This window comes from Lissotriton helveticus, chromosome 6, assembly GCF_964261635.1.
Source record: "Lissotriton helveticus chromosome 6, aLisHel1.1, whole genome shotgun sequence".
Classification (NCBI taxonomy): Eukaryota; Metazoa; Chordata; class Amphibia; order Caudata; family Salamandridae; genus Lissotriton; species Lissotriton helveticus.
Window position 1 is genome coordinate 1,069,877,194 of NC_136067.1, and position 14,095 is coordinate 1,069,891,288.

General features: G+C 45.1%; 1 protein-coding gene across 1 annotated transcript in view; it reads left to right on the forward strand.

Moving 5' to 3' along the window:
• Positions 1 to 11,203: 11,203 nt before the first annotated feature.
• Positions 11,204 to 14,095, forward strand: part of LOC144762615 (chitin synthase chs-2-like) — a 693,194-nt gene continuing 690,302 nt past the window's right edge. Inside the window, exon 1 of the mRNA XM_078647842.1 lies at positions 11,204 to 11,355. Coding sequence (XP_078503968.1) covers positions 11,204 to 11,355 — 152 coding nt within the window. The remainder of the gene's footprint in view (positions 11,356 to 14,095) is intronic.

Here is a 14,095-nt window from a genome sequence, read left to right on the forward strand (position 1 = left end):
GGGTTATTTAAGTGTCTCTGCAAGCACCTCCATTGGTACTAGGTACAAACACATCAGTTTTACCTGTCCGAGTGAGTGAAAACTTAATGGTAGATTTACAAGCCCCTTGCGCCACTTGTGCGTCACTTTTAATATGGGACAAGTGATGCAAAAGTGGCGCATGGGGTTTGTAAATGAGCCCCTTAGTTCCTTCTCTTACTGTACATTTGGGTGTTTTAGTGACTGTCTACTTTTCAACTAACCTCTCTCAGATTAAAGCCTGGGTGGTGGAGTGGATGTATAATTTGGCACATATGTCTCTAGAAGTGCATGTAGCTCACCTAAACTTAATAGTGCATGTGTTACATTTTAAGCACATCGCACCCTGCATTATGGCCTAGCTGCAAAAAATAGTTTGTCCATTCTCTAGGACTTTTAAATGTGAAGGTTGGCGTAAAGGTAAAAATGCATGCACAACCTCAAGAATACCAGGTCCAAAATTTGATACAAGGGCTACTTTCCTGCAAGGTACACAGGCCCGGACTGGCCGTTGCGGGCACCGGGCGATCCCCCGGTGCGCCGCTAGGGTGGGGGCCGGTTTTGGGCCCCTGGGGGCCGTTTTTGTTACAGGGCCGTTTTTGCAGCCTGCCTCCATTAGCCCTAGATACATATGAATGTTTAGGTACTTCTCTTATTATCTAACTGGGTGTTTTGGTGGCTGCCTGTTTTCTATTTAGGTATGCTTAGATCAATAAGAGAGAGAGGACTAGATAGGCTAGGCCGAATCCCCTGGATTATATATGCATGTATCAATAAGGACTAGCTAGTTTAGAAAGATATAGGAGACTCAGGTAGGTACGTCAAGAATGCAACAAGGAATAAGGAAAAACACTGTTTTCCTTATAAAGCCCTCACCCACCGACCTAGTCGGTGGCATGCTTCATCATCGGGCCCACCACAGTGGCACCGATTGTGCCCCGGGTGTGCTCCAACGCCAGGAGACTGCGGAGCTGGTATGTTGCTGAGTGTGCGGTGAAAAGAGTGAGAGGGGTGAGATTTTAAAAGCTATGCAGGAGGTCCCAGCACCGAGGGTTGCTTATCTTTAATGAACTGGGCCTCTGCTAGCGGATAAAAAGGCAAGAAGACGTATTGGAGTGCTTGTTATGACCTCCAGCGTCTAGTGCGGTCTACATGTTTCAGCCAGTGCCTTGTTAATTTAAGCTGGCTTTCCTCAGGACCATTTGATATGTGAAAAAGTGCAAAATAAACTTAATTTTAAGTGGTTGTTTGGTCTTTTGGCTATGTGTGGCGCTCACTAAGGCGCTATAGCTGTTAGAGGGGATTCCCTCAAGCTTGACTACATATAACACATAGGACAAAGACAAGACGTACATGGTAGAGTCATTTCAGTATGGTATATTGTTGTACCACAAAATGCCGACTTATAAGGTGGTGTACGACCTATAATCGGCTATGGTGAGCTCATGGCACGTGCATGTAGCTGGTGAGGGTTTTAGCAAAACCGATAGTGTTTGGTGGTGAGCTAAAGAGCGTATTTACAAGGTGAGGTACAGGTAAGTATAATACTGGGTCCTCACTCTGTTTTATCTTGTAAACAAGCTTCAAGGGTCGCCTGGCAGAGAAAGAGACCCTGTTGGGATAAAAAGTTGTTCAACATATGTCCAACCTGTAGGGAAAAAGGTGGTTGCTTACCCTGTCTGTAGCTGTAGTGGTTCTAATTTACTCACGAGTATTTCGGTCTGGTTCCTCCTTGGACCTATTCGTCCTTCCGCGGCGCCCGTTATGAGGGGAATGGGGCGTCCGGTCTCTTATTTGTACTTCCTATTTGGTTGATTTCACCTGTGTGTGGTAAAAAGAGAGGGAGGGGTGCGCGCTGATCGCCATGTCATTGTTGGTCTTAGCGCCCATGCGCTATGGAGTAGTGCGCGGTATTGCGCATGGGCGAGTAGTCAGCGCATGCGTGTTAGTGCTGGTTCAGGGACTGATTGAGTGAGCATGCTGGGGTGTGTCGCGCATGCGCAGTGATGTCAAATGAAGTCTAAGTGTTGGCTGGAGTGAGGGCGAGCCACTCGGAGTTTGTGTGGTGCCAATCAATGGTTGTGGGGTCATGATGGAGTTATCAGCATGACGTGGCCTAAAACTCATATAGTGATAGCCATGAGAAGTGATTTGCTTGCGGTGGTAATTTCTCATAAGTGCACCGAAGTGCATGGGGGACGCAATGAGGGATGCACCCAGAGAGGGGCTCCCATGGGGGGAGAGAGAGAGAGGAGCAAGGACAGCGGTGGCACCGATATCGCTTTATTGAGGGGTGTTATGCACAGCTTGTGGGGGTTACACAGTTAAAGAATTCCATGTTATGGCATCGTTGAGGCCATGGGTATGTGTGGATAAGCGGTATATCCACCGTTGTTCCTTTTGAAGGAGAAGTTTTTCATTTGTGGTGTTGTCAAATTTTTCGATGACAGTCCAGGAGAAGTCATTGGGGGTGTGGTTGTGAGTTAGAAAGTGATCTGTGAGCTTGCTAATGTTTTTGCCACATCTTATCGTGCTCCTGTGTTCCGTCATTCTTGTCCGGACTTTCCGGGTGGTCATGCCAATGTATCTTAGGCCACATCGGCAGGTTATCAAGTACACCAAGTTTGTGGAGTTGCAGTTTGTGAACTGCCGTTGTGTCCAGACCTTGCAAGGTTCTAGGTTCAAGGTTTTGGAGGGCGATGTCAGGTTGCACACGCTACAATTATTGCAGGGTTGGTGGCCAGTGACTCTAGGCAGGCCCCATGCGTTTAGTATGGTGTTGTCACTACTACTTTTGTTTGGCCGGGGTCTGGTTTTTACCAGTTGGTCTCTGAGGTTGATAGCTCTTTTGTAGGCAAAACGTGGTTTTTCCCACTTCCTGCTGCCAGAGTTGATAATATTCCAGTTCCGTTTTATGATGTTGGCTACCTGGTTGGACGCCGTGTTGTAGGTAGTCACACAGGTCAAGGGGGGTTCTTCCTGTTGTTTCTCAAAGGTTTCCAAGAGTGCCTCTCTGTTCTGGTTCCTAGCTCTTTTGCAAGTTTTGTTTATTATCCTTGACGGATAGCCACGTTCCTTGAGTTTGTCTGTTAGGTCATTGGCTTGCAGCTTGTAATCCTGGGTGTTGCTGCAATTACGTCTAATGCGTAAAAATTGCCCGTAAGGTAAATTCTCCCTTAGGTGTCTGGGATGGAAGCTGTCAAACCTTAGTAGGGAGTTTCTTGCTGTGGGTTTGTAGAAGGTCGTCGTGATGAGACCTCCATTCTGCGATTTGATGTTCAAGTCGAGGAAGGCTAGTTCGGTGGGACTGCTGGTGCTTGTAAAGCGTAAGAAGGAGTCTTGGTGGTTGATCCAGAGCATGAAGTTATCCAGTTGTTCTTGGTTGCCTTCCCATATCAGGAGGATGTCATCAATGTAGCGACGCCACATTTTTATGTTGGCTGAGAACGGATTGGTGGGTTGTTGTATGTAGGTGTGCTCAAAGTTTGCCACGTACAGCCCTGCCACGCTGGGGGCAAAAACGCTGCCTATGGACGTTCCATTGGTCTGCAGGTAGTAGGTTCCTTCGTATTCGAAGTAGTTCTCTTTGAGGGCCAAAGTTGCGCAGTCCAAAATAAAACTGCGGGGGGTGTTGTATTCCCAGGAGCTTGCCATGAGGACATCATGCAGTACCTTGAGCGTAGCGTCCTGTGGCAGGCTGGTGTAAAGGCTCTCTATATCTAATCCTACTAGTAGTTCAGAGTTAGGGTTAAAGTTGATGTCTTGGATTACACTTAGGAGGTGTTTGGTGTCCTTGATATAGGAAGGAGTTTTTTGAACCAACGGGTTGAGAAAGAAGTCACAAAAACGTGACAGGGGTTCAAGTAGTGACTTGATTCCAGACACGATAGGTCTACCAGGTGGTGGGGTGATGCCCTTGTGTACTTTGGGGACTATATAGAAATACGGGGTTTTTGTATCTCTGGGGCATAGGTAGTCCGCCTCTTGTTTGGAGATCTTTTCATTGTCTTTGGCATTTTTGACCAGAAGGTTGATGGTGTTTTGTAGTTGTTCAGTTGGGTCCCTGTGGAGGCGTTTGTAATTCCTGGTGTCACCAAGGAGTCTCTTGCATTCCTGGTCGTAATCAGTTTTATTCATGAGGACTATGCCCCCTCCTTTGTCCGCAGGCTTGATGACAAGGGTTGGGTCATTTTGTAGACGTTGAATGGTGCTCCTGTCTTTGTTGGAAAGGTTGTTGAATGTCTCTTTGTGTTGGAGTTGTTCCACTTCTGTGTATACTGCCTGTTCGAATGTCAGGATTTCTACCGGAATACTTCCCGGTGGAGGGGTAAAGGTGGATTTTAGTCTAAGGCCTGATTCATTAGGGGCATCTTCCCTATCGTTGTTGGTATTGTCTTTTTTCTCAAAAAATGCTTTTAATTTGAGTTTCCTAAAAAACTCAGCGAGTTCAACATGTAGTTTGAAGGTGTCCAGTCTGGTAGTGGGGACAAATGAGAGACCTTTGTTAAGCACTTCTGTTTCCTCCGTGGTTAGTTGTGTATCAGACAGGTTGAATACAAGTGGGCATGGAGGTCTTATTTGCTTGTTCCCGGTTGTTCCCTTGTTTTGTTTCTGGTATGTCAGAATGCAGTCTGGGTGGCAGAGTGAATGTATAGTTTGGCACATTTGTCTCTAGGACTGCATATAGCTCACTAAAACTTCAGAGTACATGTCTTGCCTTGTAAACGCATAGCTCCCTGCCTTATAATTTAGAAACAGCTACACTAAGTATATCTAATACATAGCTGGCAGCTTTCACAAGTTATTCATTCATATGCACCTACAGCGCATTTGTTCATCTTTCAATTTTGAGTGTGCTTGTCTTCTTTTAAAAAGGAGTAAATAGGACGACAAGTCCGGGAATGCAAAAAAAAATCTCTATCACCAGATCAAATATGCACATATAAAACCTTCATATCTTCAAGTACACTCTTGCATGTAAATTTAATAATTAGCCTTCCGTGCTTTTTCAACCATTTAAAGAATGGAGTAAATCAGAACATAGAACTAGGGAGCTCCATGGAAACACATCGTAAACTAACTTCACACACTTCTAGTATGTACAGCGTATGAGGAGTGGCTAATTGTGGGTGTGCCTCATTACATGGGGGCATCCGACAAAAGTATTTTATATGTCAATGGAAGATTTGTTATTTTGCAATCATGAATATGAAATATTTGTTATTCTCGCTAATTCATTTTTCAAATGCACCATTGAATTTTGCCTGAAAAAGTTGTACTTATAAGTTGCAATGGATTCAGTACTTGAAATGTATAACGTTTACAAATGGCGTTCAAAGTGACACATGATTTGTAATTAAGCACTGTGATTGTCCTTTTTTACTTTTGCTGATGCTGTGTATGTAAAACGGTATAATGGCTTCAATAATCATACCGTGAAAAAGCCGAGAGGTGAAACGGGTTGGTATTGAGCAAACCTTGCCAATAAACTTATGAAGCACCACTGAGTGTCCTGGAGTTTTCATGTGACAAGAAGAAATTGAGCATTTACATATATATTTGTAAATGTTTATATCATTTTATAATCATAAAATAAATTTGAAAATTAATAGTTTAATATTTCTTTTAAAGTGAATACATATATATATTTATTATGTATGTGTAACTTTTTTGATTAAGTTTATGTGTTATATTTTTTAAAATGTATATTAAATTTACTTTATTTTTTAAAGTTAATTCTATTATTTAATATATATAAAATTTTAAAAAATGTTATCTATATTTTTAAATACATATTTTTTGCATCGATATTCTGTCAGTGAATCAAGCCACAGCTATATTTTCTGGGCGACAGCAGCTGCTAGAAAGAGTGATATTGACAGACGCTTGGGTTTGCCTAATGTGACAATAAATGGATTGGCCAGAGAGGGTTAAAGTGTCATCATGCAGCCTTTGATTAAAGCTTAGTGGATTCCCAACCCCCAACCTAAGGATGGTGCACTGTGGTGGCAATGACCTAGGCACATTGACTGGGGTAGGACTGGCAATACTAATGAAGGACACCTCTGCATAATCAATTACTCTTATCCCTCACACTCCAACATTCGCCAAAGGTAGAAATGAAAGTGGTCTAATTAATTCTGTCCACAAATTAGCAAAGTCAGGAAACATGTCAATAAAACAGTTTCTGCATTTTTCAGAGACCATAACATGGGCTCTATTTACAACAACAACCTGCGTTTTGACATGCATGGAATCTATAGAAGTGATGGAGTTCACTTTACAGATAAAGGCAAGAGGGTGTTTCCAAGGAAACTACAACTCTTCATCCAGTCTTATGGTTCTTGTCAGAGCCACCCTAGTGCCCAAAATATTGTTAATTTTCTTTATACATATATTTCTTAAAGCGCAATCATCGCAGATACGTCATGAATACACAAAAAAGCAGACAATAAATAGCCAACAGCACATTCAAAATGTATAGCTAAAATAAATAATTCTAACCATCAAACTACATACATTACTATCTAAATAAGTATACAACAACATCTATCACTCTCTCAATGTGTCTGTCACAACATGTATGAGATCTGTCACTGGGTGCCCAAGTGTGTCAGTGAGTGTCTGAGTGGGTGAACGAGTTTCTGAATTGGTCTCTGACTGGGTCTATGATAATGACCCTCTGAATGGGTCTGAGTCGGTCTCTGATAAAGTGCATGAGTCCCTGAGTGACTCTGTCACTGGACGTATGTGAATATGAGTGACTCTGTGAGTAGCTGCATCACTGTCTGAGTGTATCAGTAAGTTAGACGTGAGGGTTTGTGGGTGGGGCAGAAGTCTCTGAGTAGGCTTGTGAGTAGGTGCATTAGTCATTGTGGGCCTATGAGGGGAATACTTGAGCCTGTCTGTGGGTCAGTCAGTGGGTGCATGAGCCTCTGAATGGGCCTGTGACTGACTGTATGAGTCTCTGAGTGGGTGCTTGAGTCTGTGAGAGGATTTATTAGTGGGTGCATGTGAATAGGAGTCAGTCTGTGGGTGCTTCCATGACCCTCATTCATTGTGATGTTACACAGGTGGCCACACAGACGGTCACGATGACTTAATAAATATTGTCATTGAAAAGAAAATATTTTTAACACATAGGTTGTCTTACTAACACTTCTATATGTCAAATATGAGGTCAGGATACCTCTACCCTGACCCCTTATACACCTTTTTTTTAATCGATTTATTGCATAATAACACATTACGGGCCAGATGTAGGTAGGGTTTTACCGGTCGGTAACGGCCGAATTCGGCCGTTACCGACCGGTATTTGGCATTTGATATGTAGGGGCAGGTAAACAGGGAAAATCGGTAATTTTACCGATTCGGTAAATATACCGGTCGGTAAATTTACCGACCGGTATATTTACCGAATCGGTAAAATTGATATGTAGGTGGGACTCTTCTGAGTCCCACAAGGCCTACAAAATCGGTATTTTACCATCAAATTGTATTTGATGTTAAAATACCGATTCAGGTGTGCATGCACATGTGTGCATGCACACCTGTGCCATATGACAGGCAGACCTGCCCTTAGGGCAGGTCTGCCTGTCATATGGCCCCCGAACCTTTTGTGGGGGTGCTAGAGGGTGTCAAAGTGACACCCCCTGCACCCTTGTCAAAATCGGTATTTACCGAATCGGTAAATACCGACCGGTAATGCCCCATTCATTCCTATGGGCTTCAAAGCCCATAGGAATGAATGGAGCATTACCGGTCGGTATTTACCAAATCGGTAAATACCGATTCTTAACGATTCGGTAAATGGAACATCTGGATGTTCCTACATACCCCCACTTCTTATTTACCGATTCTTAATTACCGAATCGGTAAAATTCGGTAATTAAGAATCGGTAAATAAGTTTTACCTACATCTGGCCCTTATTTATTTATTTATTTTATGGGACTTATAAAGCGCAATATCGCCTAGCAGGCATCCTGGCGCTGAACAGCTCAAGGAGTGAGACTGTGTACAGTATGGCTGCCTTAGAGTGTAGGAAATAGCCAGGTCTTAATGGCTTTTCTGAAAGGGAGTAGGTCCTGAATTTGTCTGATTTCACAGGGCAGACTATTCTAGAGCTTAGCCGCTGCAACTTCAAACAGTCTACCTCCAATTCTGACTCTTCTAAATTTAGGTATCCTCACCAGTCTTGCCGAAGAGGAGCAAAGACTTCTAGAAGGAGTGTACCAGCCACACTTTTTACGCAGGGATAGGGGACCGGTCTCATGAATAGCTTTAACCCCTTCACTGCGGCGGTTATTCCGCCGCAGTGCTAAGGGGGCGGGGCGGCCACGCGGCGGGCGCATGCTGGTGACGGAACTGCTCCGTCACCAGCGTCGGTTGCGCTGTGCTTATGACGGAGCGGTTCCGTCATGGCCCGCCCCGCTCAATAGAACGCTCAGCGCAGGCGCGGAATTCGCGCCGCGCATGAGCGGCGAGCGGGCCATGACGGAACCGCTCCGTCATCAGCACAGCGCACCCGCAGCTGATGACGGAGCGGTTCCGTCATCAGCGTGCAAGGGGTTAAATACCAGACAGAGAGATTTCAATTGTACTCTCTGTCTCAAGGGGAGCCAATGGAATGTTGCTAGGGCTGCAGATGCCGAAGCTCTTCTAGGAAGACCCAGTATTACTTTGGCAGCTGCTGACTGGATTCTCTGCAATCTATCCAGCACAAATTCAGGAGAATTGAGCAGAAGGGCATTGCAGTAATCGAGCCTGCTAAGTATTGTACATCGTGCAACTTGAGCCGGAGCCTGAAAAGGGAGTAGAGGAATTTTTTTTCGGAGAGACCGGATAATTGCAAAACAAGAGGCCGTCGTCTTAATTACCTGGGCTTCTAACGTAAGTCCACTGTCAAATATAAAGCCCAAGTTCCGAGCTGTTTGCACTGGCTGTATTGCCGTTGGCGTTTCCGGAGGCCAGAAATTGTCAGGAAAGGGGGGAGGAATCTTAGATGCTGCACAGTACATCACCTCTGTCTTTCCAGCATTGAATTGCAATGAGTTTATTCGTAACCAGGAAGCCGTATCCCGAAGGCACTCATGAAATACCTCCCCAGAGGTCGCGTTCTCACCCTCCATAGTTAGGATCAACTGAGTATCATCTGCATAATTTACTATGCTAATGTTGTGTGATTTAATAACATCAATTAGAGGTCTTAAACAGACATTAAATAAAATAGGGTTGATCACTGAGCCCTGAGGCACACCATACTGTATATCAGAAAAAGCAGACTGAAATGGGGGAAGAGACACCGCCTGCTGTCTGTCCTGCAGAAAGGAGCGGAACCGCTGTAAGGTGCAACTCCTCACTCCGACCCCACTCAGTCTATCCAGCAGGAGTTTGTGATCTACAGTATCGAAGGCAGCAGACAGGTCAAGCAGGACCAATGCCACTGCCTGACCCCTGTCTGTCCGCCTCCGAAGCTCGTCCATGACCGTCACTAGTACTGACTCTGTCCCGTGCGCTGGTCGAAAGCCGAATTGTGCCTCCTCCAGTACGTTAGCTTGTTCCAAATATGCAGAGAGAGCAGTGCTAACGGTACGTTCCACAATTTTTGAGGGGAACGGTAGCAAAGAAATGGGCCTATAGTTTTTTGCACATTCCGGGTCTAAGGATGGTTTTTTCAACAGAGGAGACACATCAACCCACAACTGCCATGTGGCACACTTTCGCAGTCCCTTCAGTAAAACACGCCCATGTATTTCTTGGTTACACAGCATTTAAGCCAACAACCCAATTTGAGCAGGCAGTGACATCCACCATTTTCTACTCTATCCTGAACGAGTGTCCATAATTTCTCTCATCCACTCTCAATGTTCCCCCGTTGTATTCTAGCTTAACCTTGGGGTAGTTCCCTCCGATTCCAGTGCTCTGCTGAACTGCTAGGAGTGGGAACGCAGTGTATCACCCCGTGTACCATCAGCGCTACCCGTCTGCTACCATCATGACACTTTCCCTCATCATTCATAAGTATCTCCCAGGACTGATGCTCCCATTTTCTAATGTCGGGTGTCATACCCCAATATCCGTCGTCTTAACCCTCTACCATCTCTCCAGCACTCATGCATATTTCTCCTGTGTGCGCCTCTTTAGCTTCGCTCGCCTCCCCGGTGTCCCTTTGTTTATATGTCATGTACAGTCCCCAAAAATTCTTAGGTCTGCTACAGGGGGAAGCAATTCACTATAATTCTCCGTCTGCGTACAGCAGTATAGCATTTCATGTGACCATCTTTTTACTGTTGGTACCAGGCCCTTCATCCAGCATAGAGCCACCACCCTTTTCGCTAGTAGCAGTCCCATATGCACAAGCCTGCGTATCAACTTGGGCAGTTTTTTGGAGTACCCTAGTAAAGCTATTGCGGGATCCGGGGCCAGTTCCACCTCCACTATCCTCCCCAATTCCCTGAATATATCTTCCCAGTATGCAAATATACCCGGGCAGGTCCAAGCTAGGTGTATGAAATCCGCAGTCGGTGCTTTGCATCGCTCCCAAGTTGCCTCTTCCCTAAGCCCATACCTACATAGCTGTTCTGGCGTGTAATAGACTTCCCTTACACCACTTTTGTGGTAATTTTTCACCCTCCGGACCTTGTGCTGTTTCCTAAAATGGTGGTTGCTACTCTCTGCTCAGGTTGTGGCCTGTCAATCACGGCATACCTGTTGGCATGCGCATGCGATTAATCGTGAAATTGTCGCAAAATATTCATGGCCACAGATACCACTAACTATTTTCTTAAATTTCCCAACAACTACTAAATGGATTCACACCAAATAACTGAAAGTGTGATCTGCATAACCAAATATTCCTTTCTCCCAAATTTGGTGTAATACCGTCCAGTGCTCTGGGTTGCAGCTTTGACTACAGGTCATACGGGAATTTACATGGGAAACACACTTTTCTGACCCCCTCTATTTCTCGTCGGCCCCGTCACATATCACCCTGAAATGTTCCATGCACAACAAGATTCATTGGGGCACTTTTTTGAAACAGCAGCGTTCTAATGCACGGAATTCTACGGAGCATCTCAAAAACTTGGCAAAACTCCACAGAATTCTCCAAGTGGGCAGACCTGCTAAATGAGGCACTTCACGAATAGTTTTTGATGTTCGGCATCGTCAGAAAGAAGGCACCAGATGTCGCAGGCATTGCCTGAAGCAAGTGCTCGCAGCCAGTCAGCAAGTCTAGCTGCCGCTCGCGGGCAGCTGGCAAATCTAATTGTCGCTCGCAAGCGCACGGCCAGTTTCATCAGGCTCACCAGCATGTGCAAAAACATGGCTCGAGTGCGGCAAACAATATTAAATTCCACTAGGAGGAGGAATGCTGATTTTTCTGGGAACTCCATATTCTCTGCTGAATGCGGAGTCCTGAAATCCACAAATTCCGCGAGCGGAGCAGACTTTTTTACCCGAGCCTAAAATATACACATACATATATGTATTGTTCAGGTGTAGAGTGCCTAAAAAAAGTATGTAAAAAGGAAGTAGGGAGCTGAGGAGTTCCCAATTTGGAAAGCAGCTCCTTTATATAGAACACTCTACAACACAATCAACACTTCAAAACTGCTCACCTCATATTTCTGTTTATCTAGCAGAGATAAAGCATGGGTTTAGCATAGTGCCACCCATGCTGAGCAAGAAAAAATACAAAGTCTTTAGCCATTTTCGCAGCGAAGCCTTTAAGCATAGGATTAGCTAATGCCATCCACGTTGAGCTGAAAAATGACAAATGCCTTTTATCACTCCAGGCACTGTATTGCAGCTTTGGTTTGGTAAATTACCATCCAAGCCAACCTGGAATGAATAAAAACATTTGCACATGTGAGATGATGCAGACACAGCTTTGTCCAGGCGCAAGGGACCACCCAGTAGAAGTCAAAGCAGTACCCTTTGAGGTGTAGAGTGCTGCATAAATTATGCAGTGAAGGCCAAGAGAAAGAGTTAAACTGTGCTCCAAAGGACAGGAGCATACTTGTTGCCAGCTTCTGCCAGCACCCGTGATGGATGCTGCTTATGGAGCACACAGGGACAACAGAGGACTTGCGCCTCCCCACAGAGCCCTCAAAATATTTTAGAGATGCAGGCGGTCCAGATGGGCACCAACAAGAAAAGTGGCCAGCACCCACATTGGGTGCTAGCCAGAGAGCTGGTGGGAATCGCAGAGGGAATCAGGCTACACCTGCAACTTCCAACATACAAAAAAAAGTTGTGGGTGCCCCAAGTAAGTCATGGGCATCTATTATAAAACAAAAAGAGGCAATAATAAATGAGCGGCTGGAGTAGCTCATTTAGGGGATCATTAGGATGGCAGGCGGACTGACGTCCGCCCACAATCCTAGCAGTAACGTGACCGCCCCACTGCCATGCGGCGGTCCCGCACCCCTGATAATGATGCGACTGCCACTGTGGCGGTCGCATCTGGCAATTTAACATTGCTGCAGCACCCGTCGCAATGCCAAATGGCCATGTTGTGCAACATGGCAGGCACCGCGCGGTGCCAGCCACCTTGTGCATGGAAATGGAGAGGGGTACCATGGGTAACACATGTGCACCCCCATCCCCCAAAGCCACTCTCCACCTGTCTTTTTGTGGCGGGATTTCCCCCCGCAAAAAGATAGGCAGAAGGGCTCATGCTAATCACTATGGCAGTGCTTGCACGGCACCGCTGCAATGATGCCCTAGTTTCGGGTTCCGCAAGGCGGGCAGAAAAGGACCACCTTGCGGGACCATGGCGGATGGATTTGCCATCTGCCGCGGAACCAATGTGATTCCCACTGCTATCCTAATTTGGCGGTGGGTGAATCACAATGTGATGGCGGGAGGATTGCCACCACCGGGCCGTTGGTGGCAATCCTCCTGCCATCATAATGAGCCCCTTAGTCTTCACTGCTTCTGGACTAGAGCGCCTCAAAATGCCCTTCAAGAGCAAATCTGCATTTATTTTTCCCTAGATTATGGTCACCCAATTTGGCCAGGGCAACCACTATTATGTTACAAAACTGTATTGGGGGGCTGCAGAAGTGCAGCAGCGCGCCAGAAATACTAAACAAATAACGTTGTCATTCCTGGGTCCATTGTACATAACCCCAGGCAGGTTTCATTACATTTTGAGTATTCCAAAAGCTGGAGCTTTTGCTCTTCAGTTGGGAAATGGAGGAACCCTAAGTGGTTGGTTTTATGGATGCATTATGAGGTTTGAGGAGTGTAAAGGGAAGACTCTAACACCTGTTTAGTGTCAGTTTTAACTACAAATGCTTTATTTAAATATTAATTGACTGACATTGAAATTACCCCTAAAAAAACCTTAAGGCTTGCTTTTTGTATTTTGACAGTGGCTTTCATGAAAAAAAACTAGAATTTCACATAACAAAACAAAGGTTAAAGTGGTAGTTATAGTTAGATGACAATGTCAGTTGCAACATTATACTTTAAACTAAAGAAAATGCCTGGAATTACCAGTTATAGTTAACGTAGGTAACTGTAACTCCAGCTCTGAAGTAACCATCATTGTAATACTCACCATGCACTGCTTATACCCCACATATTACATCACTCATCACTTTTAATGACTTTCCTCCTAGATGTGTTTTAAAATCTTTGTACAGGACAGGGGACTGAGGGCCCGATGTAGGTAAATCCCATTTACCGATTTTGAAATACCGAATCCTACCGATTCGGTATTCAAAAATCGGTAAATGGGATGTAGGTCCCAACATCTGGATTTGTTACCGAATCCTTAACAATTCTTAAATTACCGATTTGCTAAATACCGAATCGGTAATGCCCATTCATTCCTATGGGCTTTGAAGCCCATAGGAATGATTAGGCATTACCGATTCGGTATTTACCGAATCGGTAATTAAAGAATTCACAAGGGTGCAGGGGGTGTCACTTTGACACCCTCTAGCACCCCCAAAACGGCCATGTGTGCAATGTGGCACACAGACATGCCCTAAGGGCACGTCTGTCTGTCACATGGCACATGTGTACATGCACAGATGTGCATGTACACAGGAATCGGTTTTTTAC